General features: G+C 45.8%; 2 protein-coding genes across 5 annotated transcripts in view; one reads left to right on the top strand and one right to left on the bottom strand.

Annotated features, from left to right (window-relative positions):
- Positions 1-13,202, top strand: part of LOC308059878 (MARVEL domain-containing protein 3-like) — a 49,454-nt gene extending 36,252 nt beyond the window's left edge. For all 4 annotated transcript variants that reach the window (XM_080377837.1, XM_080377836.1, XM_080377835.1 and 1 more), the window contains one exon: positions 157-13,202. In XM_080377837.1, coding sequence (XP_080233963.1) covers positions 157-866 — 710 coding nt within the window. In that variant the 3' untranslated portion in view covers positions 867-13,202. The remainder of the gene's footprint in view (positions 1-156) is intronic.
- Positions 13,203-13,720: 518 nt separating this feature from the next.
- Positions 13,721-19,423, bottom strand: part of PHLPP1 (PH domain and leucine rich repeat protein phosphatase 1) — a 158,617-nt gene continuing 152,914 nt past the window's right edge. Inside the window, exons 16-17 of the mRNA XM_080377796.1 lie at positions 17,775-18,003; positions 13,721-15,796 (exon numbers count right to left, since the gene is read on the bottom strand). Of these exons, the coding sequence (XP_080233922.1) occupies positions 14,672-15,796; positions 17,775-18,003 (1,354 nt within the window). The 3' untranslated portion in view covers positions 13,721-14,671. The remainder of the gene's footprint in view (positions 15,797-17,774; positions 18,004-19,423) is intronic.

Raw genomic sequence — 19,423 nt, 5'->3', positions numbered from 1 at the left:
AAAAAAAAAAAAGTGGCTACAGCTACAGAAGAAGAGTGCTAAGAGGACTGTCTCAGTAACAGTGCTCTCTGTTTATGGTTTTGGTGTACTTCTGTCACTCCCTGGTTGCACAAGATGTGATTTTGACACCTATTCCCATGTTTGTGTTTCTTACAGGCATTTTGAAGTTTGTGGAGATCACAGTTAACCTCCTGGTGCTGATCTGTGTGGGTGCTGCCCAAGCCTCTGTTGCAGGCTTCACATCCCTTGGCGGCTTTGGTGTCGGCTCCTTCAGCCTGAATTCTGCCTATAGCCCCTTTGAGGGTACGGAGCTCAAGGAGGTGAGGGAGCTAGACATGCAGTTCACCCAGATGAGAGCCCCTTGCGTCTACGGTGGAGTAGCCTTCAGCTTAACAGCAGCAGCACTTACCCTTGTCTTCCTTGTCGTGGGGGCAAAACCCATCCAGCAGCTCAGGACTGGGCTGCTGGCAGGTGAATGTGCCTTCAACCTGCTGGCTGGCGTGGCGTACATCGCAGCGGTCGGCCTCTACCTGCATTTTGTCAGCGAGGTGAACTCCACAGAAGTTTGCAAGAGGCGTGAGAGGCTGTATGCACGCCGTGGTTATACCTCCATGAACTGTGTGGTCCAGGGCGGTGACGCAGCTGTCGGCCTTTTTGGTGTTGCTGCTGCATGTTTGTACTTCGCCAGCTTTGTGGTCTGCATCCTTGCTATCCGAACTGTCCGGGCCTTCCAGAGCCACGCAGCCAAGGCTCAGCACAGCCCCAAAAGTAGCATTCGAGACAGAAGCATCGGAAACCACCACCGTGCTATCCACAGGACCCCTGAAAGCTCCCACAGCATCCAGGCTTTTGCTACGTTAGTGTGAAGTCAGCTGTGGGACTGTGCCAGACAGCTGGAGCTTCAGCAAGGGATGGACACTGGGTGGTGCATGCTAAACAGGTGACCAGTCCAGAATGTATTTTCCTACAAGGTGTTGAATTGTCTATCAAATCACCAAGCGTAACAACACTGCTGTAACGTGATGTAATAAAATTTATGTTGAGCAGATGTTTTAACAAGGGTTTTTTGCATCAGTCTCTCAAGCTGGACTCCTGCATTTAAAATGTGTTTGATTGTGATGTTTTCATCCTCGCAGAGCAAATCCAAACAGCAATGGGCTGTTAACAGGTTGAACCCGCAGTGCTGCCAAACTTGTGCTAACAGCCATTTCCTCTTCTCTCCCACGACTGAAGGAATTGAATACACAGCTAGGATGGGCAGCCTTCAGCAGATCCTGTGACTGTCCATGTGTCCTATTGCCTTATGTCACACTGCTCACAAAGCAAAGGACACCCAAGTGCTTTTCTGAATCACAGCCAAAGCTCCAGTTGCGACCTGTTTCACTTGGGATAGCAAAGCATTTTAGTTTTTGAGTCACGGGGGTTGACACATGCTGATCATGTGCTCCCAGAGGAATGCTGCTGGGAGGAACTAGCTGCAATTTCGAAGGCAGTGGTTGGGTCCTCCTCCAGTTCACTACTGCATTTACCCACCTCAGTGCAGATGAGAACTTGGGAGGCAGCACACTGGTCAGCTATCAGCATAGTAAAGATACCGCTTGCTTTGTAACCGCCTAAACAAGGTCTGGCTTGCTGACTCCACAGCCGGTGGTAGGCAGAGCCTGAGTCGGGAGCATGCTGGCTGCCTGGAGTTTTCCATGGGAATGCTGTAACAATGACAGAAAGCACATGCGTCCTTCCAACATCTAAACACACAAAGCATGAGTGAACAGCAGTAATTGTATGCCCCCAGGGTTGAGAAAATAAATTTAAGAGAATATCTTTCAAGAGCCCTTTGTCTGAGGCAGATGAAATAGTTCACTGGTCTTCATAGATGAGGGAGTCAGAAAAAAAGGCTGCTCTTGAAGTGTATAAGATTTGTCAGTTCAAGAGGAGGGAAGAGGCAATTTTGATTCAGGCCGTGCTCACTCTTTTCAGTTTTGTCTGGCTCAGAGTTATTGCCCAGATGGGCTCTTTTGAAGCACAGTAGAGCTTATTTATTGTATACTTCATATATATATATATATACACGTATATATATATACACACATCCACATAGATCTCAAGATCTCAAAGGGTAATGTTTGAGGCAGTACAAGCCAACAAAATGTTATGGTTCTGATTAAATCAGTGATTACATGAGTCCTTACAATAAGTATTTATTATTTAATACCTTAAACATCTCTTTAACACTTTGAACATCAACAGGCTTCATAGCATTGTTATGCTTATGAAGAGACAGGAGTAAAGAGTTTTTCCAAACTTGCCATGACTCACAGTAGTGACAGAGTCATGAAATTAAGACTTGGATTTCTAGCTCTTTGCCCAAACCCAGACCTCTGGTATGTTGTAATCGGCTGGAAAGTCTGTTACAGGGATGCCTGGCATGCAGCTAAAGCTGCAGCTAACCACTTCTTAGGCATTTCTGCCTGCACACTTGTTCCTGTGCTGTATCTTGCACATTTTGAATTCAGCCCGAGTTACACGATGACATGCTGTTACTAACTTAAACAACAAAAAGCAGTGCCTTGAAGTGACCCATTCAAAAGATTAAAAAAGGCTGCAGGTAAGAATGTGTACTCTTAATTCTGTCCTTAAATACACATGCAATGTGAATTTTAATCTCAGGGTTTCTTGCCCCATTCATTTCTGAATGATTGCTCGCTTGCCATCACTGTGCAATAGCAAGAGTCCTCTGTGAGCATCAGTTCTGCCTCTTTTTTCCTTGTATGTATGGTAAAAGCCTCAGTTGTTGCAAGGTGGTTCAATCTTTAGAAAAAGGTACGCAGAGGTTCCCTGTGGACTGTTGCTGTAGTGTTCCTCCCTTGGACACTTGGGTTCCTCACAGTCAATCCATCTTGGGTCCCTTTCCCATTAACAGCAGCAATTTCATGTATTTTACAGGGAGAATCAAAAAGTAGCTGCTAGTTACAGGTGCTCAGCTGGAGATTCCTGGGACCCTCTTGCTGCCCCAAGCATTCAGCCAGTCCCAGTCACGCTCTCGCAGCTCCTCACCCAGCTGCCTCCTTGCAATCTCTCACCTCATGTTTCTAACCTTCGCAGTCTCAACTCTATTCCTTATATCTAATCTAAATCTACTCTCTTAGTTTAAGACCACTACCCCTTGTCCTATCACTACAGGCTCTAGTAAGAATGCCTCTCCATATTTCTTATCAGCAATCTTTATGTATTGAAAGGCCACTATAAGGTCTCCCCAGAGCCTTCTCTTCTCCAGGCTGAACAATGCCAACACTCTCAGCCCTTCCTTGTAGAAGAGGTGCTCCAGCCCTCCGATCATTTTTGTTGCCCTCCTTTGGATCCGCTCCAACAGGTCCGTGTCTGTCTTGTACCGGGTTCCCCAGAGCTGCACACAGTACCCCAGGTGGGGTCTCACCAGAGCATAGCAGTGGGGGAGCATCATCTCCCTTGACCTGCTGGCCGTGCTTCTTTTTATGCAGCCCAGGATACGGTTGGCCTTCTGTGCTGCAAGCACACATTGCCTGCTTACATCCCGTTTTTCATCCACCAGTATCCCTAAGTCCTCCTCGGGGCTGCTCTCAATCCATTCATCACCCTTTCTGTACTGACACTGGTGATTGCCCCAACCCAGGTGCAGGACCTTGCACTTGGCCATGTTGGAACTTTGTGAGGGTCACATTGGCCCACTTCTAAAGCCTTAAGACACTGACAGGTCCCTCCAGATGGCATCCCTTCCCTCAGGTGTGCCAGCTGCACCACTCAGCTTGGTGGCACCCACAGACTTGCTGAGGTCCTGAAGCAGAGGGACCACAAAGAAAGCCAAAGCCCTGTGACTGCCAGCATCTCAAAAGCTTTATGCTTCCAATTTGCTCCCTTCCCTGCCACCACGAAGAAAGATCACAAGGAAATAATTGTGAAAAGGAAATAAACATCAACGCTGTTTCCTCCATTCCCCTTCACAAAGGGAAGTGTAGGAGAGGAGAAAATCCCAGAAACACTCCCCAAAGGACTAGGGCAGGGAAGAAGTTTTCCTTCCCCTTGGGGTGAAAGGCAAGCCATGTGCCATCAGAGCTATACAGAGAGCCCTGCTCTCCGACTGTGACAAGACAGTGCTTTATATCCTGGAGCAGACTCGAAAATCCTTCCCACGCAAGCTGGGGAAGGTGTAACGCAAGAGCAGCGATTTTCTGGCACACACACATGACTAAGACTGCAACAGGCTGTCGTCCCCAGCTGCTGCTGCGGGTGGGCCGACCCCCCAGGGCAGATTAGACTTCCCACCTTCTGCTGCAGATGGCTGTGCCCCACCGTTACCTCTGCGCAGTGACCGCCAGTTGGTGCGGGACGATAATCCGCATTTGGACCAGTAAACAAAGGCAGGGCAAATGCCCACGTCAGCCCTTCTGGTTCTTTTGGCCGTGCCCTGCCGCCCGCCCCACGCACGCATGTGAGCGCTGCCTGCGTGCAACCTTCGGGGTCGGAACCGAAAATAAACCCACCTGGTTCTCTAAAGCAACCCCTCACGGCCCAGTTTCACCTGCAACCAAAGGGCAGCACACAGTCATCGCCCCCAGTCCCTCTCTGGTGAGAGGGGACCTCAGGACATAGCCAGCTCGCCCGCTGTGACCACCATCAGTTTGTCACCTGCTGCGAGGGAAACAGTGATAGCAAAGGCCAAATCCGTGCTTCCCTGAGAGGCTGTCCTGTGGGTGAACAGCACAGCCTCTCTCAACCTAAAAGCCTTGAGTGTCCCACCGCTGGTGCAGTAGGAAGCCGCCTTCTGGCATGCCAAGCCTATTCTGAACCTTCAAAAAGAGGAATAAAATGGCCAGCACCCCTGGAGATGCTGGGAAATGGATGCAGGGTGAACCGGAGCTGCCTGACAAGAGGAAAAGCCCCGCTGCCGGCGACAGGTCACTGCTGCAAAGTGCTGGGATGAGTTGAGTAGCTCATTTACCTCAGAGTTACCTGAGAGATCTCAGCTGGCCCCTTGGGATTTAAACAGTCCATTTGCACCTGTCTCCTTCAACAGGGGAGCAAACAGCTTTAGGCAGTCCGAGAGCAACACCTCCAGCGGAGCTCCCCAGCCATTAACCACCCACAAAGGGACGCCCTCCCCACAGAAGAGCCTCAGAGAAAAACATTCTCTCTTTGAAAAAATGTGTCTCCATGCCCTAATCTGGAGGGGGGAACAAAGGATGTAAGATACTTAGGATGACTCTATTAAAAAAAACAAACACACAAACAAAAAAAAAAAAAGGCAAATAAAAAAATCCATCCTCCTGATTCTGCATCTCACCACTGAGTAAACTGCCATGACTATTTCATCATGCTGGATCGTGTAGCTTGGAGCACCCATTTTCCTGAATGTCTGCTTTATTCAAATAATAGTTCATAAAAGCAGTTCGGTCGGGGGAAATCTTGTCCAGAACAGAGCAAATCAGCATCCAAAGACGTGTCTTGTTTCAGTGTGAAAGGCAAAATTGTAGGGGGTGAGGCCAGAGAAGAAACAGGATATTTACTCCCACAGTTAGGGTCAATATAACCTTTACATTTGCCAAGTAACTCGGGTACCTGGGACTATAAATCCAGCACTGCCGGAAGACCTGTGTCTGTCAGCGCATTGCCCTCCTGCTGCTGACCAGCTGTAAGGAGGAAGGACCTTTGTACCCATCTGCAGAAAGGAAATTTTCAGATAAACACCAACAAGTTGTCCTATTTTCTTAATGAGTTTAAGAAAACATTCCTAGAATATATTCAAATTAATCACAATTTAAGGTTTTTTCCATTAGTTCTTCAGAAGAGTTTGAGTGCATCCAATATGGAGAAACTACTAGGGACAAAAACCAGTTGTGCAAGAGCAGAAACTGAATTCCAGGCTTAGTGTTAAGAAAAGCTGGGATCTCAGTTTACATGAGAAACTGCCTTAAAGTGATGAGAATACATACAAGAATCAGAGTACCAATGAACAGTCTGAATGGAAATTGTTCTTTCATAATCCATGTATTTTACTCCCAGTGCAGATTTATTTTCATTAAAGCTGCTTTTCTGGTAGTTTTCCACCACAACTTACAATCGCAATAAGTTAAGCTATAGACACACAACAGACCTTCAGTAACTCTGAGCTCTCAATTACATTAGCAAAACTTGGGCGTCTCCTTTTCTTTTTCAACACTCAGGTAAGTCATTGAAGGGGACTATGACCACATTGTTTGTGACAGCTGTGACATTTATCATCACCCATCTTTTTCACAACATCCGTCTCCAAGAAAAGGTGGCACTCAGTGTACGGCAGCAGCTTAACACCAGCAGAGCGTAAGAAGTGTCACAGATGCTCACCATCACCCACCATAAATAAAACATGAGTCTCCTTGCAAGGTCCACGGGTTGTCAGGGCATTTGATGTAATTGGTTTTGGCGTGTGACAGTGCAAAACAGGCAAGTCACAGGATGCCCTTCATTGCTACAAATGGTCTATTGATTTCCAGCGATGCCACTTGCACACAGACCCGCACCTGCTGCTGGGCTTCCCAAACCTCTCAGGCCGTGCTGAAGGGCTCAGGTGAAGGAAATGCATGCATGTACTTTACAGGTAATTAGTTCTTCAGAAGGAAGGCTCGTGAGACAGATGGATGCCGGTAAGGACCGTATGTTCTAAATGAGCTTTAGAAAACTCAGCTATGGTTTGGCTATATTACTTTCAATACCACAAGAGAAACTGTATAATGGAGGGGTTTAGGCACGTATAGGTATATGAAACCCTTGAATTTTTGCTATCCCGTACTGACGTCCAAGATAAATATGGAACATGGAAGAGCAGGACAAAGAAAAAGAGGCTTGGATTTGCCCAGCTGTTCAGTGAAAATCGGAATTTCATCAGCTGTGAAGACGCTACATGTGCATTGCATCCACGTTACTCATAGGCTTCCCACCACATCCAGATGTATAGATTTAAGCGTACCTTTGTACTGCCACCCGCACACCCACAGCACAGCAGCTGTACCTGCAAGTGTGAAGAACCCACCTCAGTGACTTCCAAATACTCAGTATTGTAGGGCAGGATTCTCAGCAGAGAATGACGGAAGCCGTGGGACACCGAAAGAACTGGTGACAGAAAACTGATGAGTTTAAGACTTTTTTAAGTGGAGGTTAGCTAGCATTCCTAGTCACCAGGGCGGGGTGCACAAACAGTAAGAAGGGTGCTTTCCTTCTTTTCAGGTTGCAAAAATAGCTCCCTAACAAGGTGGCCCTATCTCCCTGAGCAACTTCAAGGAGAATCAGATTTTTATACTGTTGTGGATCCGCTCTGATGGTGAAGATCAGGCAATTTATTGGTCCGAATAAATAAGGCACGCTCTGATCAAGATCTCATCACCTGTTCACCAAGACTGCTTGAGACCTCGCTTAAGACCATCTTCTTAGCTGGCAGCATTGCAGATGCTCTCTCTACAGAGCAGCAGCAGGTCTGGCTTCCCTGGCTCCCTCCACCCTCACCTCCTTGCGCGGAGCTGCAGCAATCGCTTCTAAGACTCAGGAGGCTTCAGCGTCCACAAGAATCCTTGGGCTGTATGAAGCAGCTGCCTGCTATGACAGTGCTGCTGCCCCGCCGCCGTTTGTTCAGCTGAAGCAAGGCTTCCCTGGAACACCGCTGTTCCTGTCTGATTTCAGACGAGGGTGTGTACACAAGGGTCTAAGATGCACTTTTTTCACCAGCACCCTCCAAGGATGAAGATGCCGCAGCTGCGGTCCTGTCCTGCGGTAACACGCGGGGGAGCCCTTGCAGTTTTCAATTAACAAAGCCAGCAGCAATATGCCTTTTTCTACCCCAAACACAAAGGTTCAGTTCCTAATCAGAAAAAAAAAACCAGGAGGCCTGAAAGCCTTTTCTTCTCTTCTTCACGAGGAGATTTCTTCTCGTTCAAACGAGGGCAAGCCACAGATCGCTAGGAGAGGGGAATGTTGCTTGCTACGGATGCCCTCCCCACACGTCCCCATTTCTGCAGAGGGGCCAAGGGCAGGATGGGCTGTGGGCACATTTTCCCGTGTTCTCATCTCATTTGTCATTTCAAGGCACTCCAGGAACACTGGGCAAAGACTTTGCGGGTACCTGCAGTCGGCTTTGAATAGCCCTGTGTCAAATTTTGCCCAACAGAAAAAAAAAGAACAGGATAATCTCTTTACCCCTCATTAAACCACCCTACCGCAGGTAACTTGTCAGTAGGGCTTACAAACCTGGCTTTCAGGGAGCTTCGCCACTTTCAGGACAGCTTTGGCCACTTCACACAGACACAGTGGGTCTTGCTTTCCCTTGCCACCCAATTTTAAATATATTTGAGGAGAGTACTTTGCTATATATTTTATGCACTATTCTGTGGACAATATGTCACTATATATTCTGTAATTCCACTTATATATTCTGTTTTTCAGGACCAAGATAAGAACTAACTACAAGTGCACCTACTGCAAGTTTTTTTGGTTTTTGTTTGTTTGTTTGTTTTTAACAAAATTCTGGTGCCTCTAGTCTTGGAAGGGAATACAATGGAAAAACATCTTATTCACAAGTCACTGAATCACACACTTCTGCTATACCAGCCTTCCTTCATAGTTCTGCACCCCAGTTTTCTTTAAAGCATTCAACAGCATACATTTCATTAGCAAAACAATTCCGTCTGTACTGTTACTATGTATTTATTTCTTTTAGTGTAGCTGTGCTGAATCCAACAACGGGGAGAAGAGCCGGCTGTGCTCAGAGCATCGTGTCCAGTGCCCAGGCTCCTGTGACCAGGCTGCAGCCCGGCTGACACCAGGGGCTCCTGCAGGTCTCTGAAGCATCATCCCCAGCCACCGCTGACCTCTGGGACCCCCAAGTCACCTACATACCCTAAACACAGGCCTGGTCCGAAGGCAATTCCACAGAACGACAGGTAAGAGATCCTTTTTTGGGCTGTTTAGGCATTTATAGGTATACGGAAACCTTGAATTTTCGCCAGTCCGTACTGACTTCCAGGATAAATATGGAGAATATAAGTACAGGAGGAAAAAAGGAGGCTTGGATTTACCCAGTTGTTCAATGAAAATTGGAATTTCATCAGCTGTGAAGACACTATGTGCTTTGCATACACATTATTCATCGGCTCCATGAAGGCCTCCATAGCCCCATCCCTGGCCACTGCTGACCCCTGGGACCCCCAAGTCACCTACATACCCTAAACACAGGCCTCCAAAAGCAATTCCACAAAACCACTGGAAAAAGATCCCTTTTTTGGCTGTTTGCTTACACACTGACAAGTGACACAGAGGAACAAGGTCAGATGAAACATGAAACAGGTGCCGGGAGACACTGACAAGCAACAGAACACTGGGATTGAGACCCTAATGGGGGACGGGGCAGTAAGATCCAGCTAAACCTCACCCACCAGCAGGCACTACCTCCCAGCTTTAGTACTGCCAGCTTCATCCTCTCCACCCAGCCTGACGTGCAAGCAGCTATGCTCTCTGGTGGGGAACCAGGCTCTCTGGTTCTCCTACAGTAGGAAGCCTCAGGGCTCATCTACCCTTGGGTCTCCCTGCCGGGGAGCAGACCAGCCCTGCCTGTCCCAGGTCTCCGTCGTGTTCCAGTTATCATACGACACCTTCCACACCGCTGCGGTGCTGTCACGCTCCCGACAAGCTGTTGCAGATTAAGTGTCTCCCCTTAGCTTGCAACACTGAGATAACATGGAAGAAGATGAGATAGCGCCTGCCCCGTTTAGATCCAGCCTCAGTCATAACCTAGAGGGCAAGCTTAGCTCATCGCAGGAGATAAAAGGTAGGACGAGGTATCTAAGTCAACCGCAGGTGAATCTCAACTTGTCAGCCTGAGAAAGGATGATCGAAAGGATGATCTAAAGGATGAACTGTTGAACTCAAGAGGAACGCAAATACAAATAAAGAAGTCTGGAGAAAAGTAGGGACCAATCATTTAAACCAGGGACTTGGAGCAAGCACAGAACTTTCCCCCACCCCCCGACATCCTAGATGAATTCTAGCCTGATTCTAGCCTGGGGCTGCTGCTAATCTATGAAATATTTAGAGTTTTTATACACACCCACACATCCCCCCTTTGGATTGAAATGGCTGTGATGGTTTTTACCTGCTTTCAGGCAGCAGATGAATCTTAACTTTAATCTTTCCATAGAAGCTGCAGTCTTGTTAGGTAGGGCACTTGAACACGGACACCACGAGCATAGGACGCAGCGTGCCCCTCACCAAAATGCAAGCAAGCAAGAGGAACAGATCGGTTTGTGCAGCACTCCATGAAATCCTCACTGCAAGCAGGGCAAGCATACAGGTGACAATTAAATCGTTAGGAAACAAATCAATTAATCCAACTATAGTGCGGTAATTTGGCCCTGAAGCAAGAAAATTGAATTAATGAAGCAGGACAGTAAAGCAGGTTAACAGAAAAAAAGTAAACGTAGAGTTATTTAACAGACACCAAGACATCCTGGTCCAGCTGAGCCCAAAAGATTTTTACCCGCTGCTGGCCACACAGTTCCCGCTGCAGCCAAGGCCTGGAGGGACCCGACCCTACAGCACTGCTGGGAACTGCTCAGCTTAAGACTTGAGTGCCTTCTCCTCTTAGAAAAGCTCACCTCTTCACCGGCGGCTGGCAGCGTCCAGGGAAATCAGGCTCATCAGGCTACAGCTACTGTTCCGTTTACTCCTTCGAATCCTACTGCTCCGCTCAAATCAACTCAAGCCCTCCCACACTGCAGATCGTGAACAGCTCACTAGGTTATCCCCACCAACCCATTTGAGTGAACATCTGCGATCCCAGACCTGCAAGGTTTAACCCAGAAGACATCATCCATCCTGACTTGGGCAGAGATGCAGAAATCACCTCCAAAGGTGTATGTGACTCTTCATTAACACCCAGCCCCATGGCAATGTGCTTCCAAAGTAGCAAAGTTATACTTAAAAAAATAAATATGTACAATTTGCTGGAAAATTATGTGTTTGAGTTGTAAGCACAATGGCTAGTAATCAAGCCAAGATTGCTGCAGGGACTACTTAAGGGGTAACACGCGGGGTGCTGCGGGAGCAGCACGTTCTCTAGCAGTGAGGGAGACAACCTGTGCAGACATAGCTGGTGCGCTCCAAGAGCAGTAAGCCGCAGGAAGGCAATGCCACCACAGCACTGGTTACCAAGAAGACGGTGGTGCTACACGCCGAGCGCACAAGCAGAACGCCAGCAGGTTATTCGGGCACAACAAAATGCATTATGTTAGAGCACTATGGCAGAAAGCAAGAAAAAAGCTTTTATGCCACAAGAAGTCTTGCATATACAAGCACATAAGCAACTCTGTGACTTCTCAATGCCATCATAGCTTCCTATTTAAAGTTACCTTCCAGGAAATAATGTACATACATTAATTTTTCTGCCACCAGCTATCTACCTCCTCCTGTTCGTGCATTTCTGCTTTTCTCAGATATGGCTATCAGCAAGTTTCAAAGGACACAAAAGGTTTGATTACAAAGGTAATATGGCTCTACATTTCCCCCAGTTGAAACCCTTCCTTTGATCCTGCTACAGCTGTCAAGTTCTGCAAACAAATCCACTTCTCTGTTCAAGTCAGATAGTTCCCAGCAGGTCAAAATTGTGTAAAGTATGCCACACACATAATCACAAAATCACGTATGACTAACGCACCTAGATGAAATTAATGACCTCAACTTCAGTCCTCAGAAGAACATCCTAACCCCCTTTTGAGAAAGGGGACAGCAACAGCCAGAAAAAGTCCCGTGTTGCAAAAACTGTACCTTGTTTTCCAAGTCCCGCTTTAAAGCCAGAACAAAATACCCTTTGCCCTTGTTTAAAAATAAATACTACACTTTCCAAAGATGCTCCCAGCCACCCAACCTACTGATCTAGTTCAGCATGTTATGGAGAGCCCAGTAAAGGGATGAAGTCGCCCCGACGAATGCATCAATCTTTTGCATTATGACTTGTTAAGACAGGTGGCTACCACAAACGTCATCTTCAGCCAAAGCAGAAATCCAGAGGTACAGCTCCTCAGAAGGCACCATGCCGAAAGCGGCAGGCTCTGTTGGGCTCTCAGTTCTGACGACCTGTGCTTCAAGGTAAGGGCACAGGGAGAGAAACCGCATTGCTGCCTGTAAGCTGCTAATGCCACAGGGGCTGGCAAGTTCTTGGGAGCTTGTCCTTCAAATAAAGGAAAGGGAAAGTCTTTATGAAGCCTACGTGCATATACTCGTAGTCACATGAGAAAAGGGGACAGCAGGGAGTGTAAATTCTCAGTGCTGGGTCAAAGTTTAGCTCACATGCAATTGTTCCCCTTCCACCCCTACTCTGACCTCTGCTCCTCTCTCCGGAGCACCACACGCACAGCATACTGGAGACACCTTACAGAAACCCCAGACAGCAGCAGCAAGACTACTCTTCCGCTAGCAGTAGAGTGCACTATGGGGAAAAGAATTGCCTTTGTTGTTTTTTTTTTTTAAGGTACAGAGAATTTTTCAGCTTGCTCAGGAAACTGTAAGCTTGTAATCACTTGCCAAGACCATGGTAGTGTCCTTGCTAGTTATCACCTTCAGCCTCAAGCAACACCTGAACAGAATAAACCCAAAGACAATACTTTCCAAAGACACCAAGGAAAATGAAACATGCAACAAAATTTGAAGTATACGAACTGTTTACCAAGGAACACCTAAGAGTTACCAGCCAATAAACAATAAACTTTTTTTTGTTTAAATACATTATTTAATGAGTTTTCTTTAAGAAAGAGATATTTTGAAGCTCAAATTACAATAAAGTACAATCTTCTAGATCTGCAGTAGACAGTGCTATAAACATTTACCAAAACAGGTAATTTCATGTTTGCCTCTCTGCTGTTACTATTTAAGGAAAATAACCCCAAAACCTTCTGCTAACAGCAATCCTGTCCTAACTTGGCTATTTCACCCTAGAACAGAATAAGGACAACAGCCTTGTTACCGCAGCCCTCTCCGAAATATAGCACAAATGTCAAGCAGGAGCAAGACACTGTCACGATCACACACTAATTCAGCTTTTTAAAGAGTGACAAGCAAAATGGAGCCGTTGGTTGGAGGCAATATTGAAAAAGGACATTGCCCCTTTCCCACAGTAATCACAAAAAAAAAAATGCCCTTTTGCTACCAAAGTCACGCTGCCACGGAACTTGTGTTCATTCTACACATTTGGGCAAATCTGAGTTTACACAGGTAGCTCTGAGTTCGCTTTTCCACCTTCTGCTTATATTTTCCCTCTTCGCTCTGTGCCCAATGCTTTCTCTCTCCCTTTTCTTAGCCTGCATTATCCCTTCATCATTTCTACCTTCAGTTACTCAGTCCCAGGGGACAGAGCCAGAGCACCGCTCCTCTTCAGTCTTCTGGCACTGTCAATACTGTGGCAAAGGGCAAATCAATAGTGCTGAATTAGTACTGAGAAAGAAAAAAAGAAACAGGTCGAATCCTCAGAGAGTTGGTTCATATCTTTTAAAGGCCATTTTGCACGGGCTTTACATTCTAGAAATAAATGTGAGCTGCAGTTAGTGTAAGGATGTGATCAAGCTGAAAAAGCGTCAACACTTCTTGGTTTAAACTGAGCAGCACGCTGACGAACCACAGCGAGCTACTGTTTGAAAGCTGCTGCTCAGCTATTCAGACATAAAAGCAGACATCAGGTGTAAATTTCATATTTATTATAACAAAAGTTATGACATGTTCATTTGTGCATTCGGCTTTAATATAACTCTTGGTATGTAAATGTTCTACAGCAAATGAGCTCTATACAATCATGCTGGTTGTGGCAGCAGTAAGGAACACAAACAAAACGTGTCTGTAAAAGTAAGGAAAGAAAAGAGACCAGAGGAAAAAGTGGGTTTCTTTAAATGGTCTACACCACCTCAGTTCTAGCTAACTCGTACACAGCCACTCAGTCCGTTACGCTTAATGACCATGGCCCAAAGAGTCACTGAAGAAAAAAAGATCAATTTTTCAGGTTGTGTCCTTAATGCCAAGGCTACAAAACATGTAAGCATCACTATACAACACTGAGCTATTTACAGGAATTTCCCAATCAACTGTTCTCTCAGAGAAAATTAGTGAATCTCAGTGACTTAAGTCACCTGAAAGAGTAAAGCAACTCCTAGGAGTTAGTCTCCATATTCTACAAATGTCTATCATTTTCAAGACCAAAAAAAGCCTTTTCTCTCAAAGAAATACAGTATTACAATATTACTTAAATCATTTAGCACTGGCTACTGCCCTGCTTTTCAAACAAAACAAACAAGCCATTTTAAAAAATATTACATCATCATCTGTTTCTCAGCAATATATTAAACCTTTTTATTATTTTTTTATTATTTTTTTGTTTTTCTGTTTTTACACTTGGTATGTTAAGGGAAGGTTAACTATTTTAAACTTTATTGGTCAAGCATCTCTAGAAGAAAGTCAATGAATATTAAACCTAACAAACTGAAAAGCTGCAGTTATCTGTAGTGGCAGGATAAGGAAAAGGAAGTATATAAAGGAAGAGGATAAGGAAAACCCCTGCTGTAATGCGAGCCCACAGGGTCCCGCACTCAAGTCTCCTTGTTCGTTAGTTCATTTCTGAGCAGTAAAGAGTGGGTCATAGTGGTGTATCGTAATAGTCTGCTGCCAGGTGGTCCATCGGGTACTGCCGCTGCTGCTGTTGCTGCTGCTGCTGCTGCTCCTGGTGCTGCTTCATAATCTCCTTGACTTCTTCTTCAAGCTCTGGTGGGATGATGAACTGGTCGTCGGGATCAGGCTGTGCTGGAGCAGCAAAGTAGCCCCCTGTTTTTCTGAGCGGCGCGTCTGTTGCAACTTCAATCAAGTTATGGCTCCTCTCTTGCGGTGCCACAGAACCGTTGCCCCGCCGGCGCCCTATTGTGCCTGTGGCAGAATATTCAGCTTTCCTGGGAAGGCCGGGCTCATCTTCATTGGCACTGATGACGATACCTTCGTCGCTGGCTTCCACCGGCACTTGGAGAAGCTGCTTCTCCTTCACTCGACTGCAGTGGATGTCCACCTCCACTTCCACACGGCTGCCATTGGTGAACACCCCCTCAATTGGCTCCTCATCATCGCTGTCAAGGCCATTGTCAGAGAAGGCGCTGGAGAAAGTGGCGCTGGAAAGCTGCCGCTGGAAAGAATTGGACAGGCAGACAGGGTGCAACATGCAGCGCTGCTCCCCTGGGTAGGCCGGGCTGTTCTCGTTCATGGCTACCTGGGGAGGCTCATCAGAGGCCGTGGATCCCACCTCACTGCTCATTTCAGAGGTGGAGATCTCGCTGCTGATCTCCGAAGCCATGCCACTGCTCGAAGACGGCATCCCAAGTGCATCCGTCGGCCTGTCCTTGATGACCACATTGACAGACTGGGGGAAAATGCCTGGGCTGGGGGGTGGGACCCCGTTAAGTTCACAGCAGCAGAAGCTGTCCTCTGTCACGTTGAGCTGAACCACAACTGCACTGATACTGTCGTTGCAGCCGTAGCTCTGGGCCAAAGTGCAAAGCTTCTTTGCAGCTGCCAGTGCATCAGGCACATTTCTGACTGCCTCCACTGCTTCATCCATCGAGAGGCTGTCCCACAGCCCCTTGCTCCCCAGAATGAAAAACTCATCTTGCGGAGTTAAGGTGATGGACTGGACGTGAGGACGCGGCACAACGCTTGGGTGAAGGAAGGTGTACCCCAAGATTCTTGTTGAATCCGTCACACCATTCACTTTGCCATCCTGAAATTAGAAAGGACAGGAAACTGGGAACAAAGCAGACAAGGATACACAGCACCTACATCTCCTTGCATTTTACTGATACTTTACTGATGGCTGGTTCTGCAGTACCCCTAACACTAACACTACCATTTACAGACGAGAAGATGGAAAAGCAAAGGGACTTGCTAAGAGGTCACAGAGCTGAGATTACAGCCCAGCAATGGCTGGTTTGCAATCCTGCGCTACGCCTCCTACACCCTACCAATTTGTCATCAGCGTTACCTATGCACAGACCAACAAAGCAGAGTCTGCAACAAAGAGCTGTCTATTCTGCTCGTGCAGCTGTGAGAGCCAACTGGACTAATGTTTTACCAGTGAGTCAGACTTATCCCTCCTCCACCCACGATATCTGCCTTTATACAAGGCAAAGCCACACAGCTTCGTTTGATAGAGGGGCAGATCGCTCAGTTTGACTCTTCTCTTGCAGCTGTAACAATTGTAGGTTTCATCTTGGCTCATCACTTAGGAAACAAAAGTTCAAATTTATTTTTTTTTAAAAAAAGACTTTAAATGAAGCATGCAAGTCAAACGCAGCACACAGCAAGTCTGCATTTCTCAGTCAGCCGAGTTGTAGCAAAATGTTTTACATGTCCCAATTACTTACTACATTTCCACTTAGATATGACGTTTCCAAGGGGTGGAGGAGTAATATCCGAAGGGAAAACATCAGTAATAATGGGACGTATTTCAGAAGTACATCACATGCATGTCCTAATCCCAGGATCCTGTCCTGGTTAGAAGCCAAGCTGCCAGAATAAGCAGAGCAAGTGTCTGAAACAGCAAGCCTGGCTATCTGTCAGCCTGCTGGGGATAGCCGCACCCTGCTAACTGCATGTTCCAGAAGAAAACAAAGGTGAGGATTTACACTCATTTGGTCCAGCTGATGACTGCAGGGGTTATTTTAAAGCAGATAACCACAGAGAAGTGAACTAAGACTAAAAAAACCTTCCCCTTTAAAACCACTCAGAAGAAAAAAAAACACCCTTGTCGGCTTATTAACTTCCCCATTAGAAGGCTGACAGCAGTGATAAGCCATCAGCGTGCATGAAATCAGTGAGTCATCTTAAGATTCAGTGCAGAAATTTCCCTTTCCTCTGTGGAACAACACAAGGAGCATGCCTTGGTGATGCACACTACGTTGGAGTGACTCCGTTGCAATTTGTCACGTTTGAGATCCCAGTTGTCACCTTTCCCTGGCAAGATCAATAGGCACATGACTTATTCCACACACACCCACCCCCCTACACAGACACACGCACCCTGCTCACGGGCATAGAGCAGTGAGTCTCCTGCCCTTTCCTCCACCATTAGGAGGATTCAATATTTATCTATTCCTATGCATGTGTCACACAAGGCAAAACAAAACTGACAGCCGTGGCTTCAAGCTTGTAAGAAGGGAACAAACAGTCTTCTCCTCTCTCATGGTTCAACTGAGCACAGGATGGGTTTTCCTTTTGGGCAAGTGCTCTCTTCAAGAGCTGCCTGTCAAAGGGGCAGCTCTGGGAATGCAGGAGCTCAGACAGCAAAGTCAGCCTGCCAGGAGCAAGGAGTCTCCTAAGGGAAGGACGACATTGCTTCAAGTGCTCTGCCCTCTCATCCTTTTCAATTAGAGAGGCTCTTCATGACAGCTCCAACACAGCAATTCCTCTCCCCATTAGGATGAGAGTGTCCACTTTCCTCTTCCAATGTAACATGCTCACAGTTGCTCACCCTCTGACATTAACCAAAATCCAGCATAGCAATGGGATGGAAAAGCAACTCAGTTGCATGATAACTTGATCACGCGGTATGAACCACCTTAAAAAGGAAAAGTGCAACTCTGGAACCCATACCATTACCTCTTAGAGGTTACTAATATCAACATGTAAGTTCATGCATTGCTGTGCAAATACTCTCCAAGGAAGCTGCAAGTTGCAACAGTCCCTAACTGTTCTCTAACCTCTGTGATAATGGCCTTATGCTGCTTAATCCTCTTCAGCTCTTCTTCACAACTCATCACGTAACACCTGGACAAAGGCAGAGGTTTCCCATTCCGGCAGAGGACAGTTTGGCACTTCCCCACGTTTGCTGAGGTTAGTGTGAAGCATCCACCAGGGTCCATGGGATCATGTTTTATATGGCAAAGGACAGCAGAGCCTCCAAGTTTTTGTCCAGCTGTTCCAAGTTTCCTGGAATTTAAACAACACAATGATTGTTCTTTAATTGGAAAACAAGTGCTGTGGGGTACTAAGGAGAAACAGCCGCTGTTTGCGAGCACAAGCACTCAGGTCATTGACTCTACTGGATCACTGAGACAGAAACAAAAGTCTCCACTGAAGACTGTGACACTACGGCAGCACTGCAGGGAAATCACGTGCAACTCTCAGGCACTGTGTTATTTACACATATGCAGATACACAAATCTGCTTAGTTTTAGAACAGAAAAAAAAATATCATTGGAATTTTAACAGTTGCACAGTTGTCTCTCTCCCTCTGCATCTTAAAGATGTTTGTTTTGAAGGTCAGACTGAAGGAAATAGAGAGGGTTTGAGAAGCATTGAGTACAGGTAGAGCTTAAAAAGCGGGTTCATATTATCCAGCTGCTTCTTCGGCTTCTGAAGCTACAGATTTTATTATAAAAAATATAACTGTAAAAACTCTTATTTTTGAGCAAAAACAGAAAACAGAGTTCACTGTTTTGTGATGTCTTGAATAACATTCTTGAAGTATCAAATAATGACCAAAAGAAATTCACAGTGGCTCTTAATTCCACTGTAAGAAGGCACACTTTTCATTTATCCTGTCAGTTACTAACCTGTTAAAGAAGTTCTTAGAAATAGAAATAGCAGGAATTAGTAAAAAAACCCCAAAACTATGGATAAAACTGAAGTTTTCAGAATCCTGTCATTAGAATGTAAATTCATTTCAATACTAAACTATGAAAACCCAATTATTCTTCCCAGTAGCTTGTTTATCAGGGCCTTCTCCTATAGTAATTAGGAATTACAGTAATTAGAAAGCTAATTATAGAGATTACTAGATTTATATTAAGGCTAGGTATAGCTGTCAAGATCTTTTGGTTCAAAATCCTGGGGAGAGAATGCACAACTAAATTTGTAACCAATCTCCAATGTGCTTTTATTTTATTTTTAAAAAATACACTTCAGGAGTGTTGTATATCATCTGTAACAACCTTCAATGAATTGTTAAATGCAACTGGAATGAATACTATTTCTGGTTCTCCAAAGAAGTGGTTTGCTTATTTTGACTTGAGGCCAAAAAAAAAAAAACAGAAGAAAAGAAAAAAAAAAAGCAAGCAGCTTTTTGTAGGAATGCCACATTCCTGTGAAATTGCATTAGTAGCAAACAAAACCACTTAATAAGTACTTTCAATACTCAAATTTGTTATTATTCTTGAATATTTTAAGTATATGGCAACCACCTTCTCAGCTGCTGGGTCTGAGGCACTATTACATGCAATTATGGCAAGGAAGCATTTTCTCTCTTGTGTCTGTCAGGTTCAGTATCGCCCAGCTGCCTCTGTATCTTTCCTGATACCAGATCTTCAGTATTTTTCCTTTCCAAAGGTGCAGCAATTCAGTGATAACC

The sequence above is a fragment of the Falco punctatus genome (assembly GCF_963210335.1).
Source record: "Falco punctatus genome assembly, chromosome: 3".
In the NCBI taxonomy this organism is placed as follows: Eukaryota; Metazoa; Chordata; class Aves; order Falconiformes; family Falconidae; genus Falco; species Falco punctatus.
Note: the sequence above shows the minus strand (reverse complement) of the source record. Positions and strands in the feature narration are given on the sequence as shown.